General features: G+C 37.6%; 1 protein-coding gene across 2 annotated transcripts; it reads right to left on the reverse strand.

Annotated features, from left to right (window-relative positions):
* Nucleotides 1-214: 214 nt before the first annotated feature.
* On the reverse strand, nt 215-11,456 carry got1l1 (glutamic-oxaloacetic transaminase 1 like 1). Of its 2 annotated transcripts, XM_039682054.2 has the most exons (9): nt 11,243-11,323; nt 10,455-10,616; nt 10,008-10,189; nt 6,478-6,601; nt 6,083-6,300; nt 4,739-4,889; nt 4,475-4,634; nt 2,456-2,598; nt 215-1,238 (listed from the first exon to the last, which is right to left on the reverse strand). In XM_039682054.2, exons 2-9 carry the CDS (start codon nt 10,519-10,521, stop codon nt 1,099-1,101), a joined length of 1,185 nt encoding a protein of 394 aa, XP_039537988.2. In that variant the 5' UTR covers nt 10,522-10,616; nt 11,243-11,323; the 3' UTR covers nt 215-1,098. The 2 variants fall into 2 exon arrangements, with proteins under 2 accessions (XP_039537988.2, XP_039537980.2); XM_039682046.2 differs by lacking the exon at nt 10,455-10,616 and having other exon boundaries at nt 217-1,238; nt 11,243-11,456.
* Nucleotides 11,457-11,542: the final 86 nt, after the last annotated feature.

Consider the following 11,542-nt stretch of genomic DNA (forward strand, 5'->3'; position numbering starts at 1 on the left):
TTTGAAGAATGTTGGTTACCAATCCATCTGAAAAAAAAAAAAAAAAAAAAAAACAAGACTATCCTCTTTTTTCCCACAGAATGAAAAAAGTTAATTGATAAATTCTGTAAAATGAAAGACAACTTTTGGGGTGAACTGTATCCTTTAACATGGATACAACACAACAGTGAATGCATAGGCTAGTCTATAATTTAATGAAACATGCCATATCACAAGTATTCTACAGATTTAAATGTGGAAACTGTGCTTTTTCTGGCTCTCTCGCCATTAAAACCAGTGCATGATCAAAAACTAATGCAAAAATTATGTTTAATACAGTTTATTTTAGATGAGCAAAATGGTAAGACCATGCCATTAAATGTGTAGGATACTGATGTGAGAATTTGCTAATTAACACACTTCTGAGTGTTGTATGGGAGGGAAAAAGGAGAATGTTGCTTGATAAGTGGCATCATACACGGCTGCGAGTGATACAGATGTTCTTTTATTTCTTAATTTCTTACTTCTTTCGGCTTTATAAAAAAAAACAGTGTGTCCTTTCATACACACACAAACGCAATATTGGCTTCAGTATTCAAAGTTCATTGCTCTGCCTGCATTAGAGCCTTCATTCAAAGTAAAGCCTACCCAGATAGCAGACTGACATTGAATCAACGTGGAAATATGATATCGAAACAACGTTGATCTGACATTGTTTTGCTCATCGAATTAACGTTGAACCAACGTCAGATGCGTCATTCTTTCAAAACTAACGGAAAATCAACTTGAAATCAACGCGTTGTTTCAACGTTATGAAAGCAAACCAATTTTCGATTTCATTTAGCTTTGAAGAATGCCGCGTCTGACGTTGGTTCAACGTTAATTCGATGAGCAAATCAACGTTGTTTCAATGTCATGAGAGACGTCGTTTCCACGTTGATTCAATGTCAGTTTGCTATCTGGGTAAGTTTCAAACGTTTTACTGTTCTCAGTACACTGTATGAATATATTTGAAATATACCTACTTAAGATTCAGAAAAAAATTGCATTGCATAACTGATGAAAAGCATATCGCAGATGAAGGGTTTAAGTTAGCTTGAGTAATAGTATGATGTGACATCAGAGTTGAGAGTGCATGGCTTGATGGATGGATTCGGCAACATAGTCCAGGTTACGGCTGTTAATGGCACTAATGTTTAGACACCCGTTGGGTAACAAGTAGATGTGTTTCCTCCGAATCAGAAATTCCACCTGTTGAACTGAAGGAAAGCATGAAATTCACTGCTTTACGGTGTTAAATGCACTGTAGTATTGAGCTATACCCTTAAAGGGATACTCCACTTTTTTTGGAAATAGGTTATCTTACAACTCCCCCAGAGTTAAACTGTTGAGTTTTACCTTTTTTTGAATCCATTCAGCCGATCTCCGGTTCTGGCAGCAGCACTTTTAGCATAGCTAGCATACATCATTGAAGTGCACTTGACCATTAGCATTTCTCAGAAAAAAATTACCAAAGTGTTTCGATATTTTTCCTATTTAAAACTTGACTCTTCTGTTGTTACATCATAAATTAAAACTATACTCTCATTCCTGCATAATAATCAGGAAACTTCACTGTCGTACCATGAGTGCAGCAGGCTTAATGTTATGACGCAGCGCCTGAAAATAGTCCCCAGCTTCTAACGTGACCGGGACTAAGTTTGTGTATTCATTGCGCCTGCTGCACTGATGGTACGGCAGTGAAGTTTCCTGATTATTACGCAGGAATGAGAGTATAGTTCCTAGTCATATCAGCCTAGAAAATCGCAATTTTATATTTTTCCATCTGTCTTACCGCACGATGTAACTACAGAAGAGTTCAGTATTAAATAGGAAAAATATCAAAACATTTTGGTAATTTTTTTGGGAGAAATGCTAATGGTCTAGTGCACTTCAATGGTGTATGCTAAGCTACTGTATGCGAAAAGTGCTAATGCCAGAACCGGAGATCGACTGAATGGATTCAAAATAGGTAAAACTCAACAGTTTAACTCTGGGGTTGTTGTAAAATGAGCATATTTCCAAAAAAAGTGGAGTATCCCTTTAATATTAGCATAAGTTATGCTGAACTGCTAGCTCAAAAATATGAAGAAAGTGGAAATAAAAAAAAAAACACTGTGCATGTATTATCAACAAATTCTCATCCTTTGGCATCATATAGGTGATGCCATATGACATTTCGACGAAATACTACACACATGGCACCCTTTAGCGTCAATATAACACACACTGTTATGGGTAGGTTTAGGTCTGGGGTAGGGTCTGCGTCTCATATTGACGCTAAAGGATGCCAGTCACGTGTATGACGCCTTGGGTTCTGCGTGTTATATTGACGCTAAAGGGTGCCATGTGCGTATATTTTGACGAAATGTCATATGGCGTCACCTATATGACGCCAAAGGATGAGAATGGGCTCTGTATAATGTATACCACTCACCATTCAGTCCAAAGCAGCAATAAAGCCCCCCAGGTTTTGTTATGTGATCCCAACGCCCCTGACCACCCAAAAGCCTCAGTCTCTCACGCAGACGTTCTCGGATTAGCATGCAGTGTTCAGCAATGCCCTTCACACCCTCCTGCCTGAAAAAATACTTCAGAATCAGTCATTTACTGAATAATAAAAAGAACAGTTTTTAATTTCAGCTGAATGTTTGCATAATTAATTGGTAGCCTTGGGCATTTGTTCAAGATCAAAATCGTGCATTTATGCATGTTCACAAGTGTAATGTTCAGGTAGAGATGTTCTTAATTTTAAATGCCAATTTCAAGAGTGAAAGATTTTCACATTGCTTTTGAACATAAAACTTAAATGGCTGTGGTCAATAACAAACTAATCTATTCAGGCAGCTATTTTATGAAGAGACTGTGACAATCAGATGCTCTAATAAAAAAGTGTCAAGGACCACATAGGCCTACACATAATGTGTTTAGATACTTACGCCACACTTAAAACGTATGAATGTCTTTGCATTATATGGTAAAATGTCAAACTAAATGGCACTATGCAGAGATAATAGATGCTTTTTAAGCAAATCATTCCATAAAATAAACAATTCAATTATAAAACAATAGATGTACTGTTCAAAACTAACACAAAGTATTAATAATGTTCATAAATGTAATGTGATGAACTAACTGATTATAAGATATCTGTGTGAACTTGAGGTGAACTGACTTCATTCATCCACTAAAAATCACATTGAAAGCATCTTGATAAAAAAATATTTTCTGAGAAAAAGCATCTTGTTGCATTTGTTTGCACATGCCTTTTGGGTTTGGTATTGTGTATGCAATGTAATTCAGTGGCATTCATGCATTTAAAGTGTGACTTAAGCATCCAAATACTTTGAGAGGACATTATAACATAAAATGCTGTGTGAAAAAAAAAAAAAACCTTTACATTATTTACATTCAAGTATTTAGCCAATGCTTTTATCCTAAGAAACTTATAATAGAGGACCATAAGCAATTGATCACAGAGTTAACAATATTCATCATTCAAAAATGCCAGGGGCCAGTTGCATAAACTTTGCAACTATGTTAAAGGAGCTGTATGCAAGAAATTTATTTCAATTAATCATACATTTTCCCTGATACACATAAATAAATCATGCTCATTTCAAATACTTATATCACTGACAACAGTAGTCTGGCCAGGGTATTGTCATTTAAAAAATGAAGTTGCAGCCCTCAACTGATGTTGATGTGGTCATGTTGTGTTTTGTTATGATGCGCCACCCTCCACCGATCTACCAAGTCAGTAGTGTTGCGGCATTCGGGTTGCGAGCTCTACAGTATATACACCGCTCTACAGTAATTTGAAAGTGATTGCAGTACCAGTTTTGGCCACAATCTTGCATACAGCTCCTTTAAAACTGTGTCTTAAGAGCTAGCAGAAAGACAAGAGGTAATCCGTCTAAATTAGACTGATCTACCTTCTTATGTAACTAACTTTAAAAAGTTAGAACCAGGCATAAAGAAAAAATAATTCGATGAATAACTTTCAAGACTAGTCTAAGTTTATGCAACCGGCCACGGGTTTATTGGAAAGCAAGAATAGAAAACAAGCTAGAGCAGAATTGAAATGCAAAGAATGTACGAACATTAAAAGGAGTCATGACTTGAAAAATCTAATTTGCCTTGATTGTTTGACATGTACAAAGGCTTTGTGCCATTAAAAACAGCCTGCAAGTTTCATAGTTAAAATGTCGTTCTCATTTTAAACAAAGCATTTACCTAACTAAGCTTCAAAAATGGCTCATTTTGATATTGTGGGATTTGTGACATTACATCGGCAAATACATTTACATATGACTTCCCCCAGAGCAAGACATCAAAGAATAGTTACACATCTTTGTACCATAGAACATCGTAAATAAAATGTCTTCAGTCTTGACCCCTTCAAATAAACATTTTAATCATGTTAAGATGCATTAATGAATGGGATAAGTCTTACCACTCAATTAAATGGGCAGGATTACTTAATATAGTGGCAACCACCCTGGCTCCTTCCATCGGTGGGCAGGACCAAAGAGTTTGAACGAGTTTCTCAGCTTGAGATTGTACAGCCAGCATGTTCTGCTTTAACACGCAGAGAAGATGCCCCACTCTCTCACCTGTCAATGTCACATGCCAATATAATAGTCTAGTAGCTTAACATTAAGACATGGTTTTAGTCATTTAAACTATAACACAATTTCAAATGGAACAGTAAACACACCATAGAGGCCAAAGCTGTAAGAAAAAGATTGAGCGCAGAGCAGTTCAAGCCCCAAAGACACACAATGACGAACAGGCCAGGCGTCTTGCTCAAGTGAACCACTGCACAAGCCTTGGGCAGACATCAAGAAGAAGGGAAACAACTGCCGCTTCTAATCAAGAGAAAAGAGAAAAAAATGGGGTTGAAAGACTTCCAGATAACAGGAATTTCATTCAATGAATCCTTCTACAGTATATCAAATGATACTGACCCACACTGTGGCTATTAGTGATAAACGCTTGAACTATGCTATATATACACCAATCATAATGAGATCAAAGCAATACTCCATCCATCAATGGTCAGTCTAGTATACATCATATAGCATGTATTAAGGCCCCGATATACTCACGGCGAAGTTCTTTTTTGTTCTTCGCTTTGGGGTAATATGAAATTCAAAACTGAGCAGCGATATGCTGTTAGCTACCATCACAATGCTGCCCACACGACTGCTGAGATATTTAGATGAATATGCAAACATGTGTTGCATGCTTTCCTCTCAATAACAATTTGATTCACACAACAAAAGGAGAAAATAGCAAGCATTTTTTAAAGAAAGCAGAAGTTAAACAACTGACCATTGCAACGTGGATATATTTGCACGAGGTCTGCAATTCGGCACTTCAGTAAAGTCACATCATGTTTTTTTTATACGGAACTTTACAATAGATTGCTTAAAATCAAGCACCGTTGCAGTATTAAACATGAAAAACAGTGTCAGTGTCTCATTTCATCAGAAGTACAACTTAATTTTTATCAGGATGCAGCTGTCCAGTATGTTCATGGTCTTACTCGTGAACGTCTGATCTCAATGGATTAAACAGAAGTAATGAACCAGAGCAGAGGAGATTTCCATGTGAAAGAAGGCGGAGCCTCAGCACACACCTACCTATTACCTAATCGCCATGGACAATTGGTAGTATGAAGGTGTTTAGCAGCCGGAATTAAGTTTTCCAACAACTTTGTTTTGGACTGATTTTGTTTGAAATGCTGCCACATCAGTTCATTCTTCTATTTCGCTTGACATATATTGAGGTTTTTTTTTACCAGATATTTTTTTACTTGTTTTAACATGCATAGAGAGTGGATTGAGACTAACATGAATTATGGATCAGAAAATATGAAAGAAAGTGTTTAAAAAATCTCTCATTCTCATGGTGAGTGGTTCAGTGAGGCTGAAGTATATTTGATCTTACCCTAAGTGTCTAACTGGGCTTACACACATGATTATGAACTTTCGAAATAATTAAAGAGAAAGACGTCAGTTTTTTTAGCGTGATTTCTTGTTTAATTTCGAGATCATACCATCATGACCTCAGCTACACGTTTCCAGTCCTCTTGAGAGAGTTCTGCACCAGTAGGATGGTGGCCTGAAGCAAACAGGACCACCACACACCGTTCCGGAGCGTTCTCCAAGTCATGCACCATATTTTCCACACACACAGCATTGGATTCTGTATCCCAGTATCGATAATGTTGCACATCCTCAATCCCTGCTGCCTTAAAGGTGTCTTTCAGTGAGTCTTTAAGAAACGACAAAGAGATTACAACGTGTGCTAGTATGACTGCATGTTCTCAGCTCAGATACTCGTAAGGTTCATCTGCAGTTTTTTGTCCAAAATTACTGAACATTAGAATATAATTTCTAGATTAAAGGCAAAAAATAACATTATGACATATAGTGCACATTTTGTACCCACCATCACAGGGAGAGGAGATCAATATTGGTCCACTCCAGGAAGAACTTGTGCAGTACCAGGATCTCAGTAACTCAGCGCCCAGGCGCACTGCCCCGGTACATCCAACTGTTTGAACGCCAAACACCTACCGCATTTCCAAACAAATGTCAAATTGATATTAAGTATTTCCCACCTTTTTTTTTTTTGGTCTTAGTGTGTACCCCCTCAAACCCTCAATGACGCTCAAATACCCTTTTACCAAACCAGAATGTGAAGAAATTCATTTATTTGGCAAAAGTGGCCATTATCATTATCCTAATTTACTTTTAAAACAACAACAAAAACATTTAATAATGGGTGCAGAGATGTCATGCAACAAATGTTTTGGAGGAGCAACATTTGAAGTCTTGGGTCCCTTAGTGCATGACACTTCAAGGAACCATTCACACAGAACATGTTCTTGTGTTTAAAGGTCAATTCACACTGCATTGAAAGACAGCAACAGACACTTTTGTGTTAACCGTCGTTTGTTTTTGCCAATTGGACACCTTTGTGGAATGTCTGAGAAGTAACATACTATAATCTGGAGATTGTCCCCATTGTCAGTGCAGTGTTATCTGGCCTTAAAAACACAAGACAGTGGAATGAAAAAAGCAAGGTCTACAGAAGTGTCTTTTAAAAGTTTAAATGTTTAGTTCAATCATAAACTCTAGTTTGCACTGGCTGATAGGTCATTTAAATGCAATCAGCTATCAATCAAATACTACAGTGTTCTCAACCCTGTTCCAGAAGGCACATCAACACTAAACAGTTTCGAACACTTCCTAATCAAACACACCTAATTCAACTCATCACCTCATTAGTAGAGACTCCAATCACCCCCTATATCCTCATTCACTATATTCCCAATATACTCAACTAATATAGTCCACTTTAAGGAGTGAACGAAGTGAATTCAGACACTAAGTGCATTATTGGTATACACTAGCCATTGAGCTTGAACTCATTATTGTGGTGAATTGTGGGATTGAAGTGCACTCGTGGACATCCTCAATGGTTTCGTACACCACTACAAAATTTGTCCCCTCAAAAAATAAAATTTGAAGGGTCTAAGGCCCTGTTTACACGAGAACGCTCGCGGGTGAAAACGTAAAAAATATTTTATCGGATGTGCCTTTCGTTTATACGGCGACGGCGTTTTTGAGGCTTAAAAACGCAAAAAAGTGAAACCACCCTCCAGAGTGGAAATCTTAAAAACGCTCCACCGCCACGTTCCCGTGTAAACGGTAAGAACGCAAAGTCTGCTCATCAGTGAACGTTGTACGCAGGCGCATGGACTTGGTGTTGTTGTAGTATGCACTCCTAGCCGCCTGAAGTGCATACTACATTGAATTTCACACACTTTTGCGTCACCATTTGCACGTGGATTTCCCACACAAAACGCTCATCTAAACGCAGAATAAAAAGTAATGACGCAACGCCACTTTTGCGTTTTCTCTTCAGAATTGTTTCCGTGTCAACATAGCCTAAGGGACGATTTAGACCAGAAATAGATGGACATCGAAAATGTGCACTGTTGGTGTAGGAAAAGGGTTGGAAAGACTGTTTCACTACATAGCACTGATTCACTTGCTTGCTCAACATTTAAATAGTCTGGTTAAGTATTCGCTGAGACCTGCTATGGGACTTTTAAATGAACAGACTAAATGAATGCGCAGTGCTTGAAGTGGGCCAATACGCACTGGTACCGGAACATCTATATTTTAATCTGTAGCGTAAACTAATTTTTTACTTGGTGAACACCCTCACCCACCACTTCGAGCACTAAGCATGCAAGGGTTGTCTTGAGTTGTCAGTTCAGAGTTGTCAGTTCAAGATTGAAAACGGAACATACAATTATTATTATTTTATCAAACAAGAAAAATGGCAATTTATTGTTGCGGTTACTGATCAACATTCGTTTTCAGCATATGGAAAATAACTACTTCTGCATTTTCATTTTGATGGTGATTTTTGTCAATTTTAGACAAACTCTTTATCGTCCATTTAATCATCAAAGATATGATTTTGCTTTCAAAATCAATTCAACTCAAACAACTGGGCTTGTGGGCACACGTTGCCTCCTTTGTGAAAGACTGTGTGAAAAACAGATGCATCATAATAAAGCCAAATTGATTTGTACGAATTTTACGAGGTGGCTAATTCGTAACAATTTTTTTGTTTCGATTTTTTTTGGTTTTTTTGTTTAGGGTTTAGACAAATTGTAAGAATTCGTACCAGTGAGGTCGTATGAATTAGTACGAATTATCCACTTTTTAATCACTCGTACGAATTTGTACGAATTGGTCGTGAGATAGGGTAGATAAAGCACCTTATCTTGTTTGTCTGGCACACGTTTTGACCATACTGGGGGACAATCGTGGATAAACTTTTTTTTATGAGAATGACCAAATGAGAAATTTATTTATAAAACAAACCAGAAGTTGCAATCTCTGTTTTATAGGTTAACAACTTTAAGTCCTTGCATCACGTGGATTTGCTTGTTTCATCTGGTTGCAATAATTAAAGGAGTAGTTCAATTTTGATAAAACGTTTGCTGATAATTTACTCACCCCCATGTCATCCAAGATGTCTATGTCTATCTTTCTTCAGTCGAAAAGAAATTAAGGTTTTTGGTGAAAACATTGATTTTTCTTCATATAATGCACTTGACTGGGAACCAAACGGTTCAAGGTCGAAAAGACACTTTCAGTGAAAACTGCACACAAAGGGCTTTAAACAATCCCAGACGATGAATAAGGGTCTTCTCAAGCGAAACGATCGCTCATTTAAAAAAATAAAAAATAAACAAAGTTTAAGTTTTATAAGCTTAAATGGTCGCCTTGCTCGTTCATCAAAATGAACAAATCTTTTTCTGAATCAATTTGTTCGTTTCGTTCGTTGAATGAACCCAATGTCTTTTGGACATTGAACCGTTTGGTTCCCAGTGAAGTGCATTACATACATGGAGAAAAATGCTGAAATGTTTTCATCAAAAACCTTAATTTCTTTTCGACTGAAGAAAGAATGACATGGACATCTTGGATGACATGGGGGTGAGTAAATTATCAGTAAAAGTTTTTTTTTAATTATTTTTTTTAAAGTGAACTACTCCTTTAATGTTGACAGAAATGTGAAGACCATGTTTTTGTCAGGCCTGAATATGAACACTCAAGTATCATGCTGATCAGTTCAAAAATAGTAAAGTGATCTGTAGAGGTTAGTTTCTATTCTGCACCAATATCCCTAATGTTTGACATGGGTGACTAATCCATTTGCGTCACATCTTCTCTCCGTAGTTCAATAATACAAATCTATATGCAGTTTACAGCTTGTACTGACATTTCACGATAGTGTTGAACACGACCGGCTTTACACTATCTACAAACAAGCTACACATTGAATATACCAAGCCTCTAGTGCTATCAGTGTATTCAGCTTGCCAGTCGTTGTTGATCACATTGGTCTACACAGTGTGACGTCGCTTACTGAAAATAATTAAAGGATATTACCCTGCTTTCAACAATGGCGGGGCAATCTTTGCCCAATGCTAGTTCGGTTGCTCTCTGGGTGAATTCTGGGATCCCAAGGATAGGTGGGTACTCTGGGGTTAGAGTTGGGTCTGAGGCAATTTGCTGCTTAATTTTTCGTACAAGAGGAAGCCATGCGGTGTGTCCATGCTCTCCAACATACTCTGGTCATTGAGAGATACATTTGATTATAAACAGGCAAAGTTGTGAAGTAAGAAATATGTAGAAAAAGAGTTGTCCCTTTAAATGACCTATGGAAAAATTTGAGAATGGAATGGTTTTTACAATAAAATAAAATGCTATTGCTCATGAAAAGTAATGTCTCATAAATATGTTTGCTGCATTTTCCTGCATATCTGAAATTTCAGGTGTACAATGATCTTAGGGATTGTTCACCTACAAAAGAAAATTCTGTCATCATTTACTAACCCTCAACCTGTATGAATTTCTTCCTGTCTTGAACACAGAAGATGTTATGAAGAATGTGGGTGACCATACAGTACTACTGAAGGTCATGAAGACATTTGAGATACTGGTGTTGGCCTTCCGGAAGGACATCACATGACCCTCGGTGGATTCTCTTCAGTTTTCCTACAGAATAAACAGGTCTGTGGTTGACGCAGTCAACATGGGACTGCATTAACGTTATATCCTGTAACATCTCGATAAACCTGGGACTTGCGCAAGGATCTTTTTTTGTGGACTTCAAGGGTTAGTTCACCCAAAAATGAAAATTCTGTCAGTATTTACTCACCATCATGTTGTTCCAAACCTCTATGTGTTTATTTGTTCTGCTGAACACAAAGGAAGTTATTGAGATCTGTTTGATTAAAATATTCTTCCAAATATCTTCCTCTGTGTTCAGCAGAGGTTTGGATCAACATGAGGGTGAGTAAATACTGACAGAATTTTCATTTTTGGGTGAACTAACCCTTTCAGTTTGGCCTTTAATACCATCATCCCTGATCTTCTCACAGCCAAACTGACCCAGAGGATCATTGCAGACTAGGGGCTGAACAGCTGTCTGTCTGTTGTAGTCACAAAAACCTGGAGCTGAACACACTCAAAACAATGAAAACATTCTTGAACTCCTTCCCTTTAAGAGCAAATCAGCTACAATTCCATTTTGGATTTTATAGGGTCTTTAATTTAACCATCATCATTATAGGTAGTAGTCCGTGTCCAGTTTGAGGCAGATCTAATAAAAAATTACTCACCCCTCCCAGCTAGATTCACTTTATCGGGGTGCGTGTCTCGCTTGAAATCCTCTGTAAGCTTCATCTCGGATGATATAAAAACTGCACCATCAAACACAGAACAAGTAGACATCTCGTGCTGGTGCATTACATTGTTTTCCCACTGTAAACACAAGTCATTCTCCAGACCTGTCAATGACAACCTGCAACAGTTTGTTTACTGTCTGTTGCTTAGATGTGTGACTGTTTCCCAGCAACGGCTCATTAACACTATAAACTCTGCCATGAGTATTGATGTCATACCCCCACCAAGCTAGTTCA

Source organism: Pimephales promelas, chromosome 14, assembly GCF_988280905.1.
Source record: "Pimephales promelas chromosome 14, fPimPro1.hap1.1, whole genome shotgun sequence".
NCBI lineage: Eukaryota > Metazoa > Chordata > Actinopteri > Cypriniformes > Leuciscidae > Pimephales > Pimephales promelas.